We start from the raw sequence: 26,735 nt of genomic DNA on the forward strand, positions 1-26,735 counted from the left end.
ATTAAGAAAAATGACCGTAACCAAAGTAACAAAGTAAATGTACTACTGGTGATATATGTAATGGGGAATTGATATACACTAACAATCAAACGCAAGCAATTAACACAATGAATGTGCACAAATTTGCGGGAGAGAGTATATTTTGGAGAGAGAAGTGTATTGTGTACCTGGGTGCATGGTCAATCTGACATCTGCATTGGAGTGGCTTCTGTCTGGACATTACCATAAAGGCCTGATTGGTGGAGTGCTGCAGAGATGGTTGTCCTTCTGGAAGGTTCTCCCATCTCCACAGAGGAGCTCTGTCAGAGTGACCATCGGGTTCTTGTTCACCTCCCTGACCAAGGCCCTTCTCCCCCGATTGCTCAGTTTGGGCTGGACGACCAGCTCTAGGAAGAGGCTTGTTGGTTTCAAAATTCTTTAATTTAAGAATGATGGAGGCCACTGTGTTCTTGGGGACTTTCAATACTGAATAAATATTTTGGTACCCTTCCCCAGATCTGTGCCTCAACACAATCCTGTCTCGAAGCTCTATGGACAATACCTTCGACCTCACGGCTTGGTTTTTGCTCTGACATGCACTGTCAACTGTGGAACCTTATATAGACAGACAGGTGTGTGTCTTTCCAAATCATGCTCAATCAATTGAATTTACCACGGGTGGACTCCAATCAAGTTGTAGAAACATCTCAACGATGATCAATGGAAACAGGATACACCTGAGCTCAATTTGGAATCTCATAGCAAAGGGTCTGAAAATAAGGTATTTCTGTTTTTGAGATTAGAGAGATTAGTAGGTCAGCAGCCGCTAGTAAAGACGAGGTCAAGTGTATTGCCTGCCTTGTGAGTGGGAAGGGGGGGGGGTTCAAAATAGGCACGGAGGGGAAAGGGAGTTGGAAAGAAATTAATCGAAGGCAGACATCGGGAGGTTGAAGTTGCAGAGTATGAAGAGTGGCGAGCCATCGTCAGGAAATGAGTTTATCAAGGTGTCAAGCTCATTGAGGAACTCTCCAAGGGCACCTGGTGGGCGATGGACAATAATGTTAAGCTTGAGTGGACAAGCATAGAATTCAAATGAAGAGATGTAAAGGTGAGAGAGGGAGAGAAAAAAATCACCACTTAGGAGAACTGAGTAGACCTGTGCCACCACCACGTCGACCAGATGCTCTCGGACTATGAGAGAGAACATAGTCAGATGAAGAAAGAGCAGCTGGAATAGCAGTGTTCTCTGAGGTGATCCATGTCTCTGTCAGGGCCAAACAGTCAAGGGACTGAAGGGCAGCATAGGCTGAGATGAACTTGGCATTCTTGACTGCACATCAGCAGTTCCAAACACTGCCAGAGACCCAGAATTCCACATGGGTTGTGCTGGCACGGCACAATAAATTAGAAGGGTTGCCGCCAAAGGATGGGGAGCATCTGTAAAGCCTACAGGGAGAGGTGTGAACAGGTATAGAAATACACAGTTGACAAAGCTACAAAAGAGCAAAATTATAATCTGTAAATTACTGAAGTGAGAGAGTGGTGTGGAGCCTGCCTCCCTTTCCTTCCTGAGATGGAGCCTGGAAAGCTGGTTATATACACTCAGAAAAAGATGAAACTGCTCCCCCTCCATTACAGCCACTGATTACCAAAAACAAGTCACATATTAAACTGCCCCTTGATCCTGGTTGATGTGACAACAACTATCTGCAAATTATGAGCAGTCAGCAGTCTACTGTTGGCTACTGGGAAGACAGGCAGCACTTAAAGGCCCTAGCTAGCAAAAAGACAGTACTAGACCACAACAGATAAAGGCAAACCATGTATACTTATCACTCCTGTAGATATCAGGAGTCCTCAAGCTATAGAATGAAGCACTATTTATAGGGCTATTTATACTGACAATGTGTATATCACCCCTATAAACTTTATTTTTTAATTATGTGACAATTTTAGGTTGACAATAATTACATTACACAATTTGTGATATTATATCACATCTTAACTTTAGTTTCCTGCGTAAGTAAAATCAGGATTATGCCTCTACTGCCATTTCACTCCCATTAGACTGGTTTGAATTTCTCCCTGACCAATATGACTGCCATTTTTACCCCATTCTGTTACTTTTTGAGGGTTTTTGACCGCCCCTCTAATAAATTAATAGGATCTCTATATTATATGGTTTAAATATTCCCCATGTAATGTCAATGGACAGCTAACATAGCTACCATAAAATGTTGAAGTGTCATAAATGCATCATAATGCAGAAACTGCATTGACCCAACTCTCCAAATACATGGCTCTGGGAACACTCACAATGGCCGCCACTCCACCCATTATGCAATCACTGACTTGAATGGGATGCCCGTTCTATTAATTCTATTTAAATTCCAGCACATGTGGTCAGAAGCGGGAAAAAGGAAAATGTGCATAAGTTATATTATTTTGCTAATTCCATGACATTCACAGCCATAAATACCCTCTTCTTATGCTAACAACTTCTCCTTTTCTGATCCACTACTTTCCTCTTCATCTTTCACTTCCCTCTCTTTCTGTAGCTTTTGTAGAACATGCAGACGTATGAAAAATCGAAAGAAAGTGCTGCATTCGACTCAAGTCGGTGCCCGTATTTATCCTAGATCAGTGTTTCAGACGCTGATCTCTACATTGAGCCAAGGTATGGGTTTATTTCACTGAAGAAAATTCTCTACACGATCATTCACGCAGAACAATGTATTTCACTAGATATTCACATACTCTTTTGGTCCAACAGTCATTGGTGTGGACAACACCCTTGGAAAATACTTATCACACTCCGGATTGCGTAGAGCAAACTTCTTGAAATAGCTTTTCTAGAATGGTTTAAGTCAACAACAGTGTTACCTAATGGTCTGTGCCATGCTAGTAAATACCCATAGACTTCCAGTCATTGCACTAATGCTAGTTAGCATTGGCTTGCGAAACTACCTCTAACTTCCTTCAGACTCAACACGGAGACATAAACAAAATGGTATCCACGAGTTCATCTGACTTTAGGGAAGTAGATAAAGGGCCTCATGGCCAAAATCCCGACGCTTCCCAACAACTCTTCACACGTCAGGTGAACTGGCTGTTCTACCGTTGTAGCCTATTTTCAAATTAAATGAGAGATTGGACGAATGGTATCCTATTAATTTGTTGTATAGGCTCCTTTGGGAGTAGCCTATGAAACCATCAGTCAGAAAATGTGAGGAGTTTTATTCTGCACTGATTATGGAAAGGAAATAGGAAATTAATTCCTATTTCTAATTATTTTAGATTTCAATGACAAAATAAATGTTCACTCTTCTCACTAATGGCAAATGACCAACTTGTTATTATACACTTAAATAAAAATGTAAACGCAACATGTAAAGTGTTGGTCCCATGTTTCATGAGCTGAAATTAACAATCCCAGACATTTTCTGTACATACAAAACGTTTATTTCTCTCAAATGTTGTGCACAAATGTGTTAACATCCCTGATAGTGAGCATTTCTCCTTTGCCAAGATAATCCATCCACCTGACAGGTGTGGCATATCAAGAAGCTGAAAGCATGTGTGGACGAGCGGTTTGCAGATGTCAACGCTGTGAACAAAGTGCCCCATGGTGGCGGTGGGGTTATGGTATGGGCAGGCATAAACTATGGACAACGAACACCAATTGCATTTTATCGATGGCAATTTGAATGCACAGAGATACCATGACGAGATCCACGAGCCCATTGTCGTGCCATTCGTCCGCCGCCATCACCTCATGTTTCAGCATGATAATGCACAGCCTCATGTAGCAAGGATCTGTACACAATTCCTGGAAGCTGAACATGTCCCAGTTCTTCCATGGCCTGCATACTCACTAGATGTGTCACCCATTGATCATGTTTGGGATGCTCTGGATCGACGTGTACAACAGTGTGTTCCAGTTCCCACCAATATCCAGCCACTACTCACAGCCATTGAAGAGGAGTAGTACAACATTCCACATGCCACAATCAACAGCCTGATCAACTCAATGTGAAGGAGATGTCATGCTGCATATACTGATTGATTTTCTGATCCACACCCCTACTTTTCTTTAAGTATCTGACCAACTGAGGCAAATCTGTATTCCTAGTCATGTGAAATCCAAAGATTAAGTTCTAATTAATTTATTCAATTTACTGATTTCCTTATTTGAACTGTAACTCAGTAAAATCTTTGAAATTGTTGCATGTTACATCAATCCCCGCATTTGCACAAAATATGATTTGCCTGCTTGCAATGCAATACTTTAACCACATGGAATTGTGCATAGGCTTATGCGTGGTCTACAGTTTGTATTAAGGTAAGAACATTCTCACGTCAAGGTCAGTTTTTTTATAAATGCCAACTTTTGTGTGAAAACTGGTGCATGCATGTTTTGGGGTATATTTTGTACAGATGTAATATTTATAAATGAGGCCCCAGGTGTTTGATGTAGCTGACTCTATGATGTCTCTGGAACCATCTTGACCTTCACTGGTAAAGGACTCCCTCTAATATGCATGGGAAACTCAAATCAAATGTATTTATATAGCCCTTCGTACATCAGCTGATATCTCAAAGTGCTATACAGAAACCCAGCCTAAAACTCCAAACGGCAAGCAATGCAGGTGTAGAAGCACGGTGGCTAGGAAAAACTCCCTAGAAAGGCCAAAACCTAGGAAGAAACCTAGAGGAGCCAGGCTATGAGGGCTGGCCAGTCCTCTTCTGGCTGTGTCGGGTCGAGATTATAACAGAACATGGCCGAGATTTTCAAACGTTCATAGATAACCAGCATGGTCAAATAATAATAATCACAGTAGTTGTCGAGGGTGCAGCAAGTCAGCACCTCAGGAGTAAATGTCAGTTGGCTTTTCATAGCCGATCATTAAGAGTATCTCTACCGCTCCTGTTGTCTCTAGGGAGTTGAAAACAGCAGGTCTGGGACAGAACAGGTCAGGGTTCCATAGCTGCAGGCAGAACAGTTGAAACTGGAGCAGCAGCACGGCCAGGTAGACTGGGGACAGCAAGGAGTCATCAGGCCAGGTAGTCCTGAGGCATGGTCCTAGGTCTCAGGTCCTCTGAGAGAGAGACAGAATTAGAGAGCATACTTAAATTCACACAGGACACTGGATAAGACAGGAGAACTACTCCAGATATAACAGACTGACCCTAGCCCCCCGACACAAACTACTGCAGCATAAATACTGGAGGCTGAGACAGGAGGGGTCAGGAAACACTGTGTGTATAGCATTTCTTTAGTTGTCGATCCCCTAGTCCTCCACCAGGCTCCAGAGGAAAAGTATAGTCACCACGCCACCACCAACCTCATGGCATTATCACAAAGACAGCCCAACAGAGTCATGCTGATGGAGACACCAGGATAATTTTAATTCACCATGTTTCTCCCTGGCCGAGCCAAAGACTCATTGGAAACTACAGATACCCTTTGGCCAGTGTCTTTTGAAAGTCAACTGTGATTTTGTAATAGTCACAGACATTAAGAGAAACTAGTTGGTGTTTAACATGAAACCTGTTGAACTGTTTTTAACTGATGAGTCCTGATGAGAGAATGAGCTCCGGTTTTCCTGTCTGCCTGGGTTTCTCTAACCTGGTTCTTCCCAACCGAGGAATGTTAAATAAAAGAGGCTGTCTGATTCACATTAGCAGTGCGTTTTCCACCAAAGCCCTGCCAGCTAACTTTAGAATGGAGCCTTGTGGGGCTCACTCAGCTTACTGTGCATGAGGTGATCCCTTTTCTCCCTCCTCTTTAGCCTTTTTCTCGCTCTCTCCCACTCTCTCTTTCTCTTGCTTTCTCTTTGCTTTCTACCTATTTGCTTCTCACTCTCCATTTACCTTTCTTTATCCTCCTTTTCTCCCCACATTCTGCCCCATGTTTTATATTATTTTTAAATGGGTCAGCAGATGTTAGAAAAGGGAGCGATATGGGAGGGGGAGAGGGATGGGGGAGAGAGATTGCCAAGACCAACAGTTTGGTTTTTCGTGTGGGCGGAGAGAGATGGACCCCTAAGAGAAGGGAGCGTTCAGTTCCAGACTTTGCACCCCACAGACTCTCATTTACATCTGAAAGATCCTGAAAAATACCATTCAACGAGGAGGAACATTTTGCTCGTGTCTGTAAACAAATGTTTCCCCTTGAAGTGTTACTAATCATAGAATGCTACTTTTGGGCAACACTTACAGATCTCCAAGGCTGGCATTAAGTTAGAGTGAAGGCTCATCTTTCAGCTAATTAGCAGTTAGCAGGAGTTATGTTTGTATTCAGTTTGCAGTTTGAAAATATGGACCAATTAGCCATAATTATCAGTACAAACTCATCCCCTGTTCTTCAAGGTTAGCAAGCTTTGTTTTGGAGGCCATGAGTTGATCTTTGTTACTTTTTCCTTGAACTCCCCCATGTAAGCCCAGGCAATGTTCATGGTATTGTGTAAAGCATTGAAATGTGGAGAGGGCCTAACAGGAGAGACGCGTCCATCCAATCTGTCTGAGTGACTAAAACATACAAGATGCAGCCGACCACCCAGGACTTTAGGTTTTTGTCCCAGATGCACTCTCCGAACATTATGCTATGCTCGCACAAACAATAATTTCATACAAATAACAGGCACAGCAACACCATTTCAGTAAACCGTGTTGCGCAACAACATCAAAGCAGTGTACAGCACATAGACCGTGTCTACACTTGACACTTGCATGTGACTTCTGCTATCACAATATGAAGGTCACATTGAAAAGACAGATCTATAAAAGCCTTATCGTGGTTGGATTGTGTTCAGATCTGGCTAACCACTTCAGAAAGGGGTTGTGTGCACATTTCTCCTCAGGCTGGGCGCATTCAGGCTTTCGAAAGCGCATACAGTGGGCAAAGTCATCAGCACTTCGCCCACAAGTCAGAAAACGTGTGTTTTTAGGAGCGAGAGGCAACTTTTTTTTATCAAACGTTGGAGGAAATGCGTTCCTGGCGTCTGAGGAATGTCTGATGGCTTCACAAATGCTAGCCAACAAACTTATTTAGCTTTGCTAGCTAGCTTGCTGGCTAGCTACAGAGGTTAGCTGGCTAGTTAGCTACAGGAGTTGACTACTGCCATCAAGTTGTGTGATTATCAGATTTAGCCTGTTCCACCGTTTGCAGATTGCATACTGCATTTGAATATAGTGTGGGAAAAGGGAATCCGAACACAATGTGGACAGGGTAGACACATTTAAATGTAGGTGTAGACGCATGACGTTTTTGGAATTCAATGATCAGAATACAATAACTGCATGAACTTTCAAGTCTAGACATGGCCATAGTTACAGCTTTAGCATCACAAACATCCTAGGAAAACATTTTACTGCATCCTAGTTTAATGTAACATATACAGTTGAAGTGGGAAGTTTACATACACTTAGATTGGAGTCATTAAAACTCATTTTTCAACCACTCCACAAATGTCTTGTTAGCAAACTATAGTTTTGGCAAGTCGGTTAGGACAACTACTTTGTGCATGACACAAGTAATTTCTCCAATTGTTTAGACAGATTATTTCACTTAGAATTCTCTGTATTACAATTCCAGTGTGTCAGAAGTTTACATACACTAAGTTGACTGTGCCTTTAAACAGCTTGGAAAATTGCAGAAAATGAAGTCATGGCTTTAGAAGCTTCTGCTAGGCTAATTGACGTCATTTGAGTCAATTGGAGATGTACCTGTGGATGTATTTCAAGGCCTACCTTCAAACCCAGTGCCTCTTTACTTGACATCATTGGAAAATCAAAAGAAATTGGCCAAGACCTCAGAAACAAAATTGTAGACCTCCACAAGTCTGGTTCATCCTTGGCAGCAATTTCCAAACTCCTGAAGGTACTGCGTTCATCTGTACAAACAATAGTCATCAAGTATAAACACCATGGTGCCACGCAGCCATCATACCGCTCAGGAAGGAGATACTTTCTGTCTCCTAGAGATGAACGTACTTTGGTGCGAAAAGTGCAAATCAATCCCAGAACAACAGCAAAGGACTTTGTGAAGATGCTGGAGGAAACCGGTACAAAAGTATCTATATCCACAGTAAAACAAGTCATATATCGACATAACCTGAAAGGCCGCTCAGCAAGGAAGAAGCCACTGCTCTAAAACCGCAATAAAAAAATCCAGACAAAGGTTTGCAGCTGCACATGGAGACAAAGATCGTACTTTTTGGAGAAATGTCCCCTGGTCCGATGAAACAAAAATAGAACTGTTTGGCCATAATGACAATTTATGTTTGGAGGAAAAAGGGGGATGCTTGCAAGCCGAAGAACACCATCCCAACCGTGAAACACGGAGGTGGCAGCATCATGAAGTGGGGGTGCTTTGTTGCAGGAGGGACTGGTGCACTTCACAAAATAGATGGCATCATGAGGCAGGATAATTATGTTGCTTCAATATATCCACATCTCAAGTAATCAAGAAATCAGTGAGGAGGTTAAAGCTTGGTCGCGAAGTGGTCTTCCAAATGGACAATGACCCCAAGCATACTTCCAAAGTTGTAGCAAAATGGCTTAAGGACAACAAAGTCAAGGTATTGGAGTGGCCATCACAAAGCCATGACCTCAATCATATAGAAAATTTGTGGGCAGAACTGAGAAAGCGTGTGTGAGCAAGGAGGCCTGCAAACCTGAGTCAGTTACACCAGCTCTGTCAGTAGGAATGGGCCAAAATTCACCCAACCTCCTTATGGGAAGCTTGTGGAAGGCTACCTGGAACGTTTGACCCAAGTTAAATAATTTAAAGGCAATGCTACCAAATACTAATTGAGTGTATGTAAGCTTCTGACCCACTGGGAATGTGATGAAATAAATAAAAGCTGAAATAAATCGTTCTCTCTACTACTATTATTTCACATTCTTAGGATCACCACTTTATTCTAACTGACCTAAGACATGGAATTTTTACTAGGATTAAAATTGTGGAATTGTGAAACTGAGTTTCAATGTATTTGGCTAAGGTGTAAAACTTCTGACTTCAACTGTATGTTTATATTTTCTAATAGGCGTTAGTGTCGTAAATTAAAATTGTAAGCCCTCTGTTCAGCAACAATTTCACATTGAAATGTCTTTAACCTAATATAACTCCAAATGGATGTGGACAGGGGAGGACTGGGGAGATTTGAAACGTGATGTTTTGGGCGACAGACAGACTGAAGGATTGGCTGGTCCTGGGGAACAGTCAGTCTGGTGGCGTGGTTGGCCTGGAGTTCCAAATATAATCTGCTGAGTCATTCACTGAGTCCCACTTGTGGGCAAAGCCCTGTTCTGGTCTAGTCCACTGTGGCTGGGCAGCCCTGGGCAGGAGTCTTCGCTGAGGCCCTAAGCACTCTAGTAAGAAGACGATTAGCCTTTTAAACAGGTTTCTATTAAATAAAGCAATACAGATGAAGCGTCTCGGAGAGCGTAGCTTCCTCGAACAGGCCTTTCTGAACTACAGCTTCCTGGTCCTGGGGCATTATTGTGTTGCACTGTTTTGTTTCTGCCCATTAACAACACACAATCAAGGGCTTGGTGAGATGATCAATTGAATCTGAGGTGTCACCTTCGTTCTGGGCCAGAACAAATGGTGCACCCATGTGGGTCCCCAGGACCAAGAAACTCTGACCTACAGTCCTAACTTCCTGCTCACATTTCCCATTTGTTTAACCCCTCCTCTGCTTCCCTGTCTCGGCATACAGTACGTTGTCATGCCACCAATTTCACACTGACCAGAGTTGAAGGCTGGTATTTATTTTTTCCCCCTCGTGTGTGTGTGTGTGTGTGTGTGTGTGTGTGTGTGCGCGCGCGGAAAGTAGTAATTTGGCCAATCTCAACCATGGTAATGATGTGTTTGCACTTCCCCCTGCTGTGCCTTGACAAAGCAGACTCTTAGACAACGGTTCACTGTTTATTCCCCAAGAGTTGTACACGTTTCTGTGGTTGAACCTTTGTCTAAAACTGCTGCACAGGGCACATCTGTATATAGAATCAGGATGATGTGATGGAGTTTGAAGTAAGAGTGGTGGTAGAACATTACAACAGGAAGAGATTGGAAAGGAGAGGAGGGATAGAGGTTCATTGAAAAGGTGCAGTACAGGCCTTTGTTAATGTTGGTCTAAATCAGGGATCATCAACTGCATTCAGCCACAGGCTTCTTGAGTGGATGGTCAGGGGGCTGAGATATAATTATACATCATTTGTAGACTGAAAATTGATCGCAAGAAGCCCAAACAGATAACACATTTGACTAAAGCATAATCATTTCAAACCTTGCTGACATTTTTATATGATCTCTCTGTTATGGGTGGGAATATTTTCAAACAAATTTCCAAAATTGAAATAACGGAACTGATTTGCTGGTGTTCTTACGGTCTTTTATTTCCAACATTAAAAAAACAAACAAATTAAATACAAATATATGATTTTTCTCAGAAAACTTGGGAGGCCAAATGAAATTGGACCGCCAGTTGGGGATCCCTGGTCTAAATCCTGTTTTGTCCCTGCCTGTGTTTCAGGTCCACACAGCCGTGTGTCGCGGTGCCCACCCAACGAGTACCAGTGTGGGGGGATAGAGCTGTGTATCCACATGAGCAAACTATGCAACGGAGTTCCGGACTGTACCGATGGCTGGGACGAGGGGCCGCACTGCAGAGGTACTGAACACACACCTACCTTCACTTCCTCCCTCCCTGCCTCTCCCTACATCTCCCCCTATTCAAGTAGCCTGTACAGATAGTACAGTGCATTGTATTTGTCGCCTAACCCTCCCTCATACATTCTCCGCCCAGGCAGGGAATCTTGCAGCATAACAATGAAGGGGAGGTGGCCTGGTCATGGCAGATTGATTCTAGCATGGCCATGCACTAAGGCTTATCGTCCTACCCCCACATTAATGTACACAGAACATGCATGCTGCCCACATCCGACATTACTCCGTCTATAAAATTGGATAATGATTATGATTACGGATTACTGCAGATTTACATGTAAGAAACGTGTAGGATTATAATAAACTGATTTTTCCACCAAGCATTGTTGAATTCCCTTGGGGTTTTGCAAGTCTGGCTACCTACAGTATTTCTCCCATTTCTGGCCCTGGTTAACTATTATTGACCTGAATGTGCTTAATGTATAGGACAGAGTGGACAGACACGTTATACAGTAAAATTATTACAAAAAAATGATTAAAGCTAAATTATTAAGCAAATTGTTTGCCAAGGTCTTTGTCCTCGTCTAATGTAAGGCTGTCCCCATCGCGCTCTTTTCCCTTTCCCCCTCTCTCTAACCTCGGAACCACTCCTCTTTCATCCCCCTCTTTTAATTAGACCCCCCACCCCTTTCTCTCTCTTTCTGCCCATCCGTATTATCACACTGTTATGTTGTTTCTCATGGGAGATGTTGTCATGACTATACTGCCCATACTTTAGCTACAGCTCTGTAAGCAGGTTTGAGTGTTAGGTGTGCGTGTATAAAGCGGATCAGACCTCTAAACGTGTGTGTGTCAGTTTGTCTGTGTTCACACTGTGACTCTGGCTTTTCCAAAACAAAAACTGGGAGCACACTCAAATCATGATTATCCAGCCTGGATGACCTATTTTTTCCAAAATAACTGTCCCAACGAAGGTTCTTAACTGAAAACACGTGCTGATTCTGATTTGGTTGACTAAATGGAGAGAAAGAAAAACGGGATCGTGTAAAAAGCCAGTGGAACTTTATTGGACGGGTGAGCTGGAGGACAGGATGGCTGGATAGATTGGTGTTAGCTGAAGCACTAAAGGTTGTCTAAAACCCATGACTGGTACAATCCAGGAATGGGTCATGGTTGGCCAACGGCATAAATTGGAAAGGGGGCTAAAAAAATAGTACCCTACTAAGGGCCTGGAATTACCAGGGACCTCACGATACAATATTATCATTGTACTTAGCTGCCGATACGATATGTATTGGGATTCTCACCATTCTCTATGTAATGCGATTCCATACTGCGATTTAATGTTCCAAACATATTGCTCACCATGTCTGCTGCAGATGGACAAGAGAGAGCATGAGAAAATACATTTTGATCAGTCATGGAAAGAAAAGTGCTGAAAACATGTTGGCTCACTATTTAAAAAGAACAAGCTATAGGATGAAAAATACAAGAGTTTTTGTGCAAAATAGCAAGTAATCTACCTAGCAAAAACAAACATTATTTTTTACAAATCGACATATGGAGTCTAAGTATCAATATAATATCGTCCGAAATAATAATGTGATATGTAACTACCAATTTCCCCCCCGTTCACTACCTAATACTAGACTAGAATATCTGAGTATCTGTTATACAGTGCTTCTGTACTGTGTGCACAGGGAAATGTCCACACCCGCATTCACTTCAATACATACTGTAGTCACACTAACACATACTCCCTCTCTTACACACACACACACACACACACACACACACACGTACCGTACTGCATGTGTTAGTGTAACACTAGGATTTTAAGTGTGGTCAACACCACAACCACTTCTTTGGATCCCATGAGACACCTGTCACCTCAATTCCCATCCTTCCATCCCTTCATCCTTCCACCCCTTCAGAAGGATTAAATATTTATGGCAGTAACACGGAGAGAGGCGGGACATCAAATTTTCATGCCGCTTCACGCTGGCAGGGCTTTGAGTGGTGTGGGTGTGCGCATCTCCATAGGCCGGCTTTCATCTTCCCAGGTAGTCAAATGGCAGGTTAGCGGGGTTACCCATCCTTCATACGTTCCTCATGGTGATCAGAGTGCTTACATCAATACCCCCCCCCCCCCCCCCAATGACGACTCCAATGATTCCCACAATTGTGTGAAGTTGGCTTTTGGGTGGTGGACCTTTTCTTGATACACACAGGAAACTGTTGAGCGTGGAAAAACACAGCAGCGTTGCAGTTCTTGACACAACCGATGCACCTAATACCATAACCCTTGTTCAAAGGCACCGAAAGGCACCGCAATGTAGCTATGGATTGCCACCAGCAATGGGCGAATGTGCTGACTTGTGTTTCATATTTTGTGCTACTCAACGATAATGTTCTGAACTGTGGAAAACAAACAAGGAAGCCAGATACTTTAGGTGCCCCACCTTTAAGAACAAACTCTTCATTTGAAACTTCAGTTCCCTCTACCTCTCTATTTCTCTCTCTCTCCCCTCTTCTTTCCCTCTACCTCTATCTACACTGCTCAAAAAATAAAGGGAACACTAAAATAACACATCCTAGATCTGAATGAATGAAATATTCTTATTTAAATACTTTTTTCTTTACGTAGTTGAATGTGTTGACAACAAAATCACACAAAAATTATCAATGGAAATCTAATTTATCAACCCATGGAGGTCTGGATTTGGAGTCACACTCAAAATTAAAGTGGAAAACCACACTACAGGCTGATCCAACTTTGATGTAATGTCCTTAAAACAAGTCAAAATGAGGCTCAGTAGTGTGTGTGGCCTCCACGTGCCTGTATGACCTCCCTACAATGCCTGGGCATGCTCCTGATGAGGTGGCGGATGGTCTCCTGAGGGATCTCCTCCCAGACCTGGACTAAAGCACCCGCCAACTCCTGGACAGTCTGGTGCAACGTGGCGTTGGTGGATGGAGCGAGACATGATGTCCCAGATGTGCTCAATTGGATTCAGGTCTAGGGAACGGGCGGGCCAGTCCATAGCATCAATGCCTTCCTCTTGCAGGAACTGCTGACACATTCCATGAAGTCTAGCATTGTCTTGCATTAGGAGGAACCCAGGGCCAACTGCACCAGCATATGGTCTCACAAGGGGTCTGAGGATCTCATCTCGGTACCTAATGGCAGTCAGGCTACCTCTGGCGAGCACATGGAGGGCTGTGCGGCCCCCCAAAGAAATGCCACCCCACACCATGACTGACCCACCGCCAAACCAGTCATGCTGGAGGATGTTGCAGGCAGCAGAACGTTCTCCACGGCGTCTCCAGACTCTGTCACGTGCTCAGTGTGAACCTGCTTTCATCTGTGAAGAGCACAGGGCGCCAGTGGCGAATTTGCCAATCTTGGTGTTCTCTGGCAAATTCCAAACGTCCTGCACGGTGTTGGGCTGTAAGATAAACCCCCACCTGTGGACGTCGGACCCTCATACCACCCTCATGGAGTCTGTTTCTGACCGTTTGAGCAGACACATGCACATTTGTGGCCTGCTGGAGGTCATTTTGCAGGGCTCTGGCAGTGCTCCTCCTTGCACAAAGGCGGAGGTAACGGTCCTGCTGCTGGGTTGTTGCCCTCCTACGGCCTCCTCCACGTCTCCTGATGTACTGGCCTGTCTCCTGGTAGCGCCCCCATGCTCTGGACACTATGCTGACAGACAAGGCAAACCTTCTTGCCACAGCTCGCATTGATGTGCCATCCTGGATGAGCTGCACTACCTGAGCCACTCGTGTGGGTTGTAGACTCCGTCTCATGCTACCACTAGAATGAAAGCACCGCCAGCATTCAAAAGTGACCAAAACGTCAGCCAGGAAGCATAGGAACTGAGAAGTGGTCTGTGGTCACCACCTGCAGAACCACTCCTTTATTGGGGGTGTCTTGCTAATTGCCTATTTCCACCTGTTGTCTATTCCATTTGCACAACAGCATGTGAAATTTATTGTCAATCAGTGTTGCTTCCTAAGTGGACAGTTTGATTTCACAGAAGTGTGATTGACTTGGAGTTACATTGTGTTTAAGTGTTCCCTTTATTTTTTTTGAGCAGTGTATTTCCCTCTCTCCCCTTTTCTCTCCCTTTCCTTTTCCCTCTACCTCTCATTCTCTTTCTCTCCCTCTCTTCTCTCTTTTCCCTCCTTTCTCTCTCCCCTCTTCTCTCTCCCTTTCCCTCTACCTCTCATTCTCTTTCTCTCTCTTTCCCCTCCTTTCTCTCTCCCCTCTTCTCTCTCCCTTTCCCTCTACCTCTCATTCTCTTTCTCTCTCTTCTCTCTTTCCCCTCCTTTCTCTCTCCTCTCCCCTCTGGTGTATAGTGACAGTGTGAATGGGCTGATGTTGCCCTTAAATGGTGTGAGTGATAGATATTATCCAGGTCTAATGTGACCGCTGCTGCTTTGTCTCTGCTGCTCTGACTCAGAACACTGGCCCGGCATACACAGGTTATCTCACAGGATGTAGTGGTGACAACTCATGACTCCGTGAGATGACAGAGTTGTGTCATTGTGTGAGCGTGTGACAGCAATATTAAGGCGTGTATGGATGAATGATTCAATGTGTGTGTGGTTGTGTGTGTGTTTGAGGTCCGCCTTGGCACAGGCCTGTCCTGCCTATGAGGGATTGATTAGTGCCGGGCTGCAGTGTTTGCCTGTGGATTTCTCTCCCTGGCCAGGCACACAAAAACCCCATTGTGTGTGTGATGGGGTGTGTGGATGCCCGCAGCTAGGGCCAGCTCTCTGTATATCCCTTTACCAACCACTAAACACCCACACACAACACACACACCTCACACAACCTACTCTCCCACTCACTAAAACCACCCACTCTTTAACATGCACACATACACTCCTACATGCACTGACTTCTCCTCTCTTGGGTGTGTGTACAGTTCACTGGGTTTTGGGAGCATTGATTGCCCATAGGAAGCTGAGAGGTGCACTTTTTCCAAGGCCCAGGGGCCCATTTTTTTATCCCCAGGCTTTCCTGCTTCCCTATGCCCAGAGGCAAGCCCCCAGCTCTGGGTCTGGTGTGACAGACAATGTCCTATATGGCTAGAGCCTGGGCTACTGACAGACTAACATATAAAATTACTGTTTTGTAGTTTTTAGTGATTTATTGTCCATGATGGACAGACATATCTAAGGTAAAGATGATCAACCTAAACTCGGCAAAAAAGAAACGTCCTCTCACTGTCAACTGCGTTTATTTTCAGCAAACTTAATATGTGTAAATATTTGTATGAACATTACAAGATTCAACAACTGAAACATAAACTGAACAAGTTCCACAGAAATTGAATAATATGTCCCTGAACAAAGGGGGGGGGGGTCAAAATCAAAGTAACAGTCAGTCGCTGGTGTGGCCACCAGCTGCATTAAGTACTGCAGTGCATCATCTCCTCATGGACTTCACCAGATTTGCCATTTCTTGCTGTTCAAGCTCAGTCAGATGATGCTGTGACACACCGCCCCAGACCATGACGGACCCTCCACCTCCATATCGATCCTGCTCCAGAGTACAGGCTCATTCCTTCGACGATAAACGCCAATCCGACCATCACCCCTGGTGAGACAAAACCGCGACTCGTCAGTGAAGAGCACTTTTTGCCAGTCCTGTCTGGTCCAGTGACCGTGGGTTTGTGCCCATAGGTGACATTGTTGCCGGTAATGTCTGGTGAGGACCTGCCTTACAACAGGCCTACAAGCCCTCAGTCCAGCCCCTCTCAGCCTATTGCGGACAGTCTGAGCACTGATGGAGGGATTGTGCGTTCCTGGTGTAACTCAGGAAGTTGTTACCATCCTGTACCTGTACCGCAGGTGTGATGTTCGGATGTACCAATCCTGTGCAGGTGTTACATGTGGTCTGCCACTGCGAGGACAATCAGCTGTCTGTCCTGTTTCCCTGTAGCGCTGTCTTAGGTGTCTCACAGTACAGACATTGTAATTTATTGCCCTGGCCACATCTGCAGTCCTCATGCCTCCTTGCAGCATGCCTAAGGCACGTTTACACAGATGTGCAGGGATGCTGGGCATCTTTCTTTTGGTGTTTTTCAGAGTCAGTAGAAAGGCCTCTTTAGTGTCCTAAATTTTAATTGCCTACCGTCTGTAAGTTGTTAGTGTCTTAACGACCGTTCCACTGGTGCATGTTCATTAATTGTTTGTGGTTCATTGAACAAGCATGGGAAGCATTTTTTAAAGTTATTTGGATTTTTACGAATTATCTTTGGAAGACGGGGTCCTGAAAAAGGGATCTTTTTTTTTGTTGCTGAGTTTACATGGCAACAAGCCTGAGCTAGGGAAAGGGAAGAGGGATACCGATTTGTATTTTTATTTATTATGATCCCCATTAGCGACAGCTAGTATTACTGAGGTCCGACACATAACGAAAAATACATTTCAGACAAAAGACTTTACAATCGACATTTAAAAACATTAACATGTAGTGTGTGTTACACATACATGTCAGTACATACACACAACAAGTAGGTCACATGGGGGAGAGGCGTTGTGCCGTGAGGTGTTGCTTAATTTGTTTATTTAAACCATGTTTGCTGTTCACTTGCTCTGTATAAGATGGGAGTTCCATGCACTCATGGCTCTGTATAATACTGGACCTGGGGACTGTGAAAAGTCCCCTGGTGTCATGTCTGTGTCAGTGCTGTTTGTAAGTTGACTATGTAAAAAATTGGGAATTTCCAATTAAAAAACAAGAAGTGATGCATTCAGTCTTACCTCCAACAATAAGTCAGGACAGACTGGCATGCATAGTATTAATAGTCAGTTGCACAACTTAATGCATTCAACCGAAATGTATCTTCCATTTTTAACCGAAGCAGAGAGGTGGCGGGGCTGCCTTAATTGACATCATCAGAGCAGTAGTTGTTGGCGGCTATCTGCCTTGCTCAAGGTCTGAGCAAATCTTCCACCTTGCCAGCTCGGGTTTCGACAAGCAACTTTTTGGTTACTGTCCCAATGCTCTAACTGCTAGGCTACCTGCTGTCCCCAACTAGTCAGTCTTCCAGAGTTGTGAAAACCAAGTAGGCTATTTGGCAGTGTAACGATGTGCACTGAGAGCCGGGAAGCAAGTTCAGGGAGTGAGTGTTTTAATAAATAAATGCAAAACAAGAAACATGAACAACGCACAGACTAAACACTGGAACAGAAACAATAACACCTGGGGAAGAAACCAAGAGGAGTTATTTATACCAGGCTGGTCGTTATGGCAAACACCTTTTCACCATCGTTACGCGCACCTGCTTATCATCAGACTCACCTGGACTCCATCACCTCCCTGATCACCTTGGAAGGTAATCAGGGAGGTGATGGAGTTCAGGTGAGTCTGACGCGCTGGTGCGCGTAACGATGGTGAAAGGTCTGCGCCATAACGACCAGCCTGGTCACCTAGAGGCTGGAGAGGGAGCACACGTGACAGGCAGCAGACACACTGAGCAATGAAAGTAACCTACTTTCATTGACCGCCCCATTATAACTGATTTATAAATCCATAATAATACATATATTATCACCTAATGTTGTGTTAGATCTTTTTGTTTACTTAAGTTCTTGTGAACATTGCAAGTTTTGAACTTCTATTTGCTATTTATGGCCTGTAGGCCTCATTGACCGGAGCTCATACAACTCGTTTTTGAGTAAAAAATGAATGTATGGATTATTTTGACTACAACAGATACTCAGATGAAACATATTGTACTATTTATCACAGACTACTTTGTGTCAAAGTTTAACAAGGACTCTCTCCTCCTCACCAGTGTCATGATCAAAGATATGATCAAGAGCCTCACATACAGTATATTGTTTGGTCATTGTGCTGCCACAGAATGAATTGTGAGCAAGGCCTCAAAAAAAGCTTTATGTACCAGAGCTGTGAGAAAAGTTCTATATATTATTGAAACAATGTTACGATTGTAAGTGAGAATGCCAACAGGTGTGGTTCCCGTGGGGGAAGGTTCCCGTGGGAGTTGCCAAGAAGGGGAGTGAGGTTGGGGTGGGGGGTGTGTCCTTCTGATGAATGGGCATGTGCCTGAACTCAATTTTATTCACTACTCATTACTACTCATTCACTACTCATTTTTGACCGGGAACACCACAGGTGTATAAAAGTTAAATAAACCACCCAGAATTGTATGAAAATCATCCAAATGTATTTTGTGTGTTCAGATGCCCTGTGTGGACAAAGTCATGGATCCTTATGACAATCAGATGAAACGAACTACATTTTTCAGAGCGAGAACTTGTAAATTGGTCCAATTCGACCGGAACACAGCAGGAGGCTTAAAGTAATATCCTTTTAATTACAGAATATTTATGAATTCCCCTTTTCTCTGTCATGCCAATACCCTGTTCCTGTGTCCTGCTCCCTTCTCCACCGCTCTTCCACTCTCATCTACCCTCTACCCTCTACCCTCCTCCAGCCCATCCATTGTTTCTACAGACATTGCCTCTCAATTGCTCCTCAGTGACTCTAACGTATCCTTTCCTATCTCTTCTCCCTCTCTCCCGGTCTCTCTACAGAATTCGCCGCCAACTGCACTCTGTCGAGTTGCCAGGACAACTGTTCGGTGACTCCGTCGGGCACTGCGTGTTACTGTAAGAGTGGATATGAAATAGGGCTGGACGGCAAAACATGTAAAGGTGAGTTCCACCAACCAGAAAACCTTTAGCCTTCTAGACACTGTGACAACTTACAGCCTGCTATTGGCTTTATAAACAGTAGGCCTGGCCTATACCTAGTTTAACATAAATGTAAAAGTCTAGTGGGCAATTATTCCTGGTCAAAGGACCATGAAAAAGAGATGGAGGATTTTTGTGCACCAGCTATAGCTAACCAGTGATTGTCCCATGTGTAACATCTACTGTGTGTTGTGGCCAGATTTTGACGAGTGCAGTGTGTACGGGACCTGCAGCCAGTCCTGTACTAACACAGAGGGCTCGTACACCTGCAGCTGTGTGGAGGGCTACCTGCCTCAGCCCGACAACCGCTCCTGCAAGGCCAAAAATGGTTGGTATTAACCACCTGTCACCGCTACCACCACTCATCTCTTCTTCTTCTCCCTCTCTCAACGGTCCCCTCAATGCTTTCCAGGGGGCTTTCAATCTAGTGTAAATACACTGTGCGGAGTTCTTATGAGCTGTTGACCACTTTGTTGATCGCCTACCTTGACACACCACTCACACTCCTCTCCTAGTACCAGTAGAAAGGAACTCGGTGCTGCTGATCGCCAACAGTCAGAACATCCAGGCCACGTCTCTGAGTGGCACCACGATCAGCCTGCTGTCCACCACCACCAAGCAGACCACTGCCATGGACTTCCTCTACGCCCAGGAACAGGTCTGCTGGATCCACGTTGGCGATTCGTCGGCCTCCACCCACCTCAAGTGTGCCAAGATCCCCAACCTCAAGAGCTTCGCTGACGAGAGGGTCATCAACATCTCCCTCAGCCTGCACCGTGAGTACTATAGTACAATATAATACTACACAATACATCAACATCTCCCTCAGCCTGCACCGTGAGTACTATAGTACAATATAATACTACACAATACATCAACATCTCCCTCAGCCTACACCGTGAGTACTATTGTACAATATAATACAAAACAATACATCATCTCCCTCAGCCTGCACCGTGAGTACTATTGTACAATATAATACAATACATAATCTCCCTCAGCCTGCACCATGAGTACTATAGTACAATATAATACTACACAATACATCATCTCCCTCAGCCTGCACCGTGAGTACTATTGTACAATATAATACAATACATAATCTCCCTCAGCCTGCACCGTGAGTACTATTGTACAATATAATACAATACATAATCTCCCTCAGCCTGCACCATGAGTACTATAGTACAATATATTACAATACATCATCTCCCTCAGCCTGCACCATGAGTACTATAGTACAATATATTACAATACATCATCTCCCTCAGCCTGCACCGTGAGTTCTATAGTACAATATAAGACAACACAATATATCAACATCTCCCTCAGCCTGCACCATGAGTACTATTGTACAATATAATACAATACAACACAATACATCAACATCTCCCATAGCCTGCACCGTGAGTACACTGTCGAATAGTATGCCATACACTATGAAAGGTCACACCTTATTTTGGATAGTCCCATATAAATGGCCATACTATCTGTTGATAAGAAACTTATTCAGGGTTAGGTTTACAATAGGGTTCCCGAGCGGCGTAGAGGTCCCGGTTGTGATCCCGGTTGTGATCCCGGGCTGTATCACAACCGGCCGTGATTGGGAGTCCCATAGGGCGGCGCACAATTGGCCCAGCGTCGTCCGGGTTTGGCCGGGGTAGGCTGTCATTATAAGTAAGAATTTGTTCATGACTGACTTGCCTAGTTAAATAACCCTTATTGTTGTACATGTTGTTATGGTTAGGGTTTGTGGATGGTTAGTTTAAATGTTGACAGTTATTGAACATCTACTGAAAATCTACATGGGACTATCCAAATAGTGTTACCCTATATAATAGTACCCTACAATATCAACATCTGCCTCACTATAGTATAGTACAATACAGTATAATACACCTCACTTTGCCTCCATTGAGTGCACTGTAGGAGCGTATGGTACAGTAAGATACAGTATAATATTACTCCGTAACTATACAATACTTTTTAGTACACTACATTGTATCATACCACACTGCTCAAGGTGAGTAACAGTCAGACAATACACCATCAACAGCTACACCCTCAAGTACATTAACATCTACACTGTGTGAACAGCAAACAGTTAGTACAATAGAGTACCACCCTCTGTTACAGCATGAATAGTTGAGTGGAGTACACTGTTACAACACAGCAGGCACATTGCATCAGAGCATCAACATCTCCCTTTGTTTGTCTACCACCAACTCTAGTTGAATATAACACATACTGTGGCAGTTCTACACGTAGACGAAGTGTGTGTGTCGTCTGCATTTCGTGCGTGTTGGTGTGTTAACACTGTAGCTGGAGTTGTGTAACGGCCAGTTTGGAAAAATTCCGAAGCAATTTCTCTTCCAGTAAAAAAAAAGTTAGAGGAAAAACAGAGCCTGTGGATCTAAGGAAAAACATGTGTGTATGAGCGTGTGTTTAGCTTATAGGTCCACCCCCCTCTCTCTCCGTTTTCCCCTCCCTCCACTCCCATCTTGCCTCTCTACCTCCCCCAGTTTACTGCACACTCATGGCCTGGTTTTAGAGGAGACTTTCCACTATGAAACAGAGCAAAAACAGCACCACATCCAGTACTGGTACATACCTGTTTATTACAGGTCCCCTTGTGAACCACACTTGACAACATTACAGTTTTTAATGAGTATGATTAATTTACACACATTTCATATGTTCATAGTAGAAATGTATCAGCTCTTTCTCTCTCTCTCACACACACACACACACACACACACACACACACACACACACACACACACACACACACACACACACACACACACACACACACACACAGTGGTGGCCATAGCTGGTAAACAAGCCATAGCTGGTAAACAAGTAGACAGCTTTAATGCATCAACCTACAGAGACTAACCACACACACACACTCTCTCTACTGCGTGAGTTTAGAGATACTTCACCCCTGACCCTCAAACCACTATCCCTCCCCTTTCTCTCCCCCCTCTCTCATCTCACCCCTTTCCTATCTAATTGAGCAGTAGAGCCCTTCGGCTCGCCTTGCTGTGTATGTGTGCTGATTCTGAACCAAAGGAATGTGCAGGAAATTCCAACAGCTTCAGCTAGATTCTCCCCCTTTCTCTGCCTCTTACACACACACACACACACACACACACACACACACACACACACACACACACCACATGGACACATAGGCACACATGGACACACAAATGATAGAGGCGCGCACACACACATGGATACACGTCTATCACACAGACACACACACCCATGAAGCCACACACACACACAAGCAACAAAGACACACACACGGCTGCTCCAGTGTGCTGTGTTGTGAAGTGCTGCCTGCCCTTGTCAGAGTGGAGCGACAGGACCGGGGCTGTATTGCCGTGGCGAGGAAACAATAAATTGGCATTCCACTTCCTGCCACCACGTCACCTACTTCCTGTTTCCAGAGTTAGTGTGTGTGTGTGTGTGTGTGTGTGTGTAAAAAAACATAGCTCTTCTAAAACTGCCATAATTCTTTGGAGGATATGTTGTCTGTCCCCCTTATTGCTGTTATTTTCACAGAAACCCTTAGAATAGAAGCTACGACCTTTAGCTAGTTATACATCCACTATGGATGTTGCATATTTTGTTTCTTTCTGTAATATGTTAATCGTTTATTTTATTTTCCTATCGGTTTATCAGATTGGAACCTTGACTGTGCACTAGAGATGTTGTTGGTAATATGACACTGTCTGAGGAGAGTGTTTGTCAACGCTCCAGTGCTAGCTAGCCTAGCCCTCAGAGACTAAGCTAGGGAGAGTTGATAGTTTGCTGAGGCTCTTGGCGTGTGAGTGTGACAGCGAATGAACGGGCCTCGCTCGCTGAGTCGACGCGGCCGGGTCGAGCAGGCAGCCAATGGCAGTGGTCGTCACATAGGACATGAAGGGTTTGCGGTCGCAGTGATTCATGACCTCGGCATGCCACACAGATGAGCGGTCCAGATGTGCTCTTCCTGCTCACTCTTTCTCTCTCTCTCATGCTCTGTTTTGTTCCTCACTTTCTCTGTCTGTGTATATATCTATCTTACCTACCTCCAATACTTACCAAAGTTGACTGGGGCAGCTCTAGCAGAGCAGAAATTTGACGAACAGACTTGTTGGAAAGGTGGCACCCTATGACGATGCCATGTTGAAAGTCACTGAGCTCTTTCGTAAAGGCCCTTCTCCAACCATTGTTTGTCTATGGAGATTGCATGGCGGTGTACTCAATTTTCTACACCTGTCAGCAATGGGTATAGATGAAATAGCCGTATCCACTCATTTGAAGCGGTGTCCGCAGTACTTGTGTATAATTGTACGTGGTCCGCTGCAACTTTTCTTCACAATACAACAAACAGGCTCCTTCTGTTCAGAACAACACAGAATGTCATCTTGTAGCTGTACATCAAACATAGTGATCATGAATGTTAACACTGTAAATGAGTTTTATGATATGGAAATGTGAAGTGAACGTTTGGACTCACAGGTGTTTGGCATGTATGACATCAAAGCGGTATTTTATTAGGAGAGTGTTATAATCCTCAACGTCTCATCTTTCAAAATGACTTGAGTCCTCTTAATTTACAGCAAGTCCCTCACTCAGACAAAACATTTTTAAAAGTTGCCCAATTAGCAGGAGGGATTGGGTCAACTTTTTGTTGCAAGCAGTGCGCAAGTTCAAAACGTTTGTCAGTCAAAACCTGTGAAGCGCAGAGCCAGAGATCTGACGTCGTGTGTGTGTATATATAGCATGTCACTGTACAACCACTGCATTCAGTTTAGGCACTTATCAGTGTCCAAACCAGCCATTTTCAACCCGTTTCCTGGTACGAGTGTAAAGGGCTACGTCTTTAACCCAAAATGTGAATAATCCACTGTTATTAACAACGTTTTATAAGCACGGAATAATCCCTTTTAAAAACAATCACACTTGCCTAACACTTTAGCCGAACAGACTGGTGATGGGTGGATTGTGGATGTGGGAATGTGCTTCCGCGTAAAGGAGCTAATTGGTCAAAGGCAGGCGCGTGCCTGGTAAAGCATTCTTTGCTCTAACCCCCTACCCAATCAGTGACCTGACCTCACTAAAGTACATCGCCAGGGAGGGAAGCTCCTCACAGACAGGGCCAGGGCAGGCCCCAGATTAGCCACTAACTAACACTGTGCCTGCCTACACTGCCATCAATGCATTGCCACCCCTACTGGGTGTTACAGTACTGGGAAGCCCTCATTAAAAGATAAAAATAAACAATGTCTAGGTTACTGGGACAGAGAGACTGGGCGGAAATGAGTAGGTTTAATGATGATCTTTAACAAGGGGATTTGAGTTAAGACCAGCATGTCTAGCTGTACACTAGCTTTAGTTGGGGGGGGGGGGGGGGGGGGGGGTGTTTTAAAAGATTAGGGCTGTGTAGCAGTCTCCTCTTGACTGGAAAGAGTGTGGGATTTGTAATAACCTATACTAGGAGGCCTCAATGTCTGGGCCATGTCTAGCTATGTAAAATGGCTGTTTGTGAAAACCCAAATATCTGTATTTTAGTACATTGTATTGGATTAATTGTGTGTGTGTGTGTGTGTGTGTGTACAGTCACCTATCCTAAGTACTGTAGGATGGAGCTGGCACTACGTAATAAACCTATCATAGTGTTACCAACTCTGTCAGCTAGCCTTATGTTAATGGTTGAATTGATTCTAAGGGCAGTTTGATTAGCTTGAGTGTTTTAAGGATTCCATGGTAAAGCAGCAGTCGGGGTTATGGTGAAGTAATGGGGAAGGAGGTTATGGTGAAGTAATGGGGAAGGGGGTTATGGTGAAGTAATGGGGAAGGAGGTTATGGTGAAGTAATGGGGAACGAGGTTATGGTGAAGTAATGGGGAATGAGGTTATGGTGAAGTAATGGGGAATGAGGTTATGGTGAAGTAATGGGGAATGAGGTTATGGTGACGTAATGGGGAAGGAGGTTATGGTGAAGTAATGGGGAAGGAGGTTATGGTGAAGTAATGGGGAATGAGGTTATGGTGAAGTAATGGGGAAGGAGGTTATGGTGAAGTAATGGGGAATGAGGTTATGGTGACGTAATGGGGAAGTAAGGGGCTTATGGGGAAGTAAGGGGCTTATGGGGAAGTAAGGGGGGGTTATGGGGAAGTAAGGGGGGGTTATGGGGAAGTAAGGGGGGGTTATGGGGAAGTAAGGGGGGGTTATGGGGAAGTAAGGGGGAAGGGGGTTATGGGGAAGTAATGGGGAAGGGGGTAATGGGGAAGGGGGTTATGGGGAAGTAATGGGGAAGGGGGTAATGGGGAAGGGGGTTATGGTGAAGTAAGGGGGTTATGGTGAAGTAATGGGGAAGGGGGTTATGGTGAAGTAATGGGGAAGGGGGTTATGGTGAAGTAAGGGGGTTATGGTGACGTAATGGGGAAGGGGGTTATGGTGACGTAATGGGGAAGGAGGTTATGGTGAAGTAATGGGGAATGAGGTTATGGTGACGTAATGGGGAAGTAAGGGGCTTATGGGGAAGTAAGGGGCTTATGGGGAAGTAAGGGGGGGTTATGGGGAAGTAAGGGGGGGTTATGGGGAAGTAAGGGGGGGTTATGGGGAAGTAAGGGGGGGTTATGGGGAAGTAAGGGGGGGTTATGGGGAAGTAAGGGGGGGTTATGGGGAAGTAAGGGGGGGTTATGGGGAAGTAAGGGGGAAGGGGGTTATGGGGAAGTAAGGGGGAAGGGGGTTATGGGGAAGTAATGGGGAAGGGGGTAATGGGGAAGGGGGTTATGGTGAAGTAAGGGGGTTATGGTGAAGTAATGGGGAAGGGGGTTATGGTGAAGTAAGGGGGTTATGGTGAAGTAATGGGGAAGGGGGTTATGGTGAAGTAATGGGGAAGGGGGTTATGGTGAAGTAAGGGGGTTATGGTGACGTAATGGGGAAGGGGGTTATGGTGACGTAATGGGGAAGGGGGTTATGGGGAAGGGGGTTATGGTGAAGTAATGGGGAAGGAGGTTATGGTGAAGTAATGGGGAAGGGGGTTATGGTGAAGTAAGGGGGTTATGGGGAAGGGGGTAATGGTGACGTAATGGGGAATGGGGAAGGGGGTTATGGGGAAGGGGGTAATGGGGAAGGGGGTTATGGTGAAGTAAGGGGGTTATGGTGAAGGGGGTTATGGTGAAGTAATGGGGAAGGGGGTTATGGTGAAGTAATGGGGAAGGGGGTTATGGTGAAGTAATGGGGAAGGGGGTTATGGTGAAGTAATGGGGAAGGGGGTTATGGTGAAGTAATGGGGAAGGGGGTTATGGTGAAGTAATGGGGAAGGGGGTTATGGTGAA

At 44.6% G+C, this 26,735-nt stretch overlaps 1 protein-coding gene across 6 annotated transcripts in view; it reads left to right on the forward strand.

Annotated features, from left to right (window-relative positions):
* The window catches only part of LOC110494239 (low-density lipoprotein receptor-related protein 1), a 178,186-nt gene that overhangs the window by 62,761 nt on the left and 88,690 nt on the right, over window positions 1–26,735 (forward strand). For all 6 annotated transcript variants that reach the window (XM_036950321.1, XM_036950323.1, XM_036950324.1 and 3 more), the window contains exons 3-6: window positions 10,524–10,661; window positions 19,235–19,354; window positions 19,593–19,721; window positions 19,909–20,169. In XM_036950321.1, coding sequence (XP_036806216.1) covers window positions 10,524–10,661; window positions 19,235–19,354; window positions 19,593–19,721; window positions 19,909–20,169 — 648 coding nt within the window. The remainder of the gene's footprint in view (window positions 1–10,523; window positions 10,662–19,234; window positions 19,355–19,592; window positions 19,722–19,908; window positions 20,170–26,735) is intronic.

This window comes from Oncorhynchus mykiss, chromosome 17, assembly GCF_013265735.2.
Source record: "Oncorhynchus mykiss isolate Arlee chromosome 17, USDA_OmykA_1.1, whole genome shotgun sequence".
Classification (NCBI taxonomy): Eukaryota; Metazoa; Chordata; class Actinopteri; order Salmoniformes; family Salmonidae; genus Oncorhynchus; species Oncorhynchus mykiss.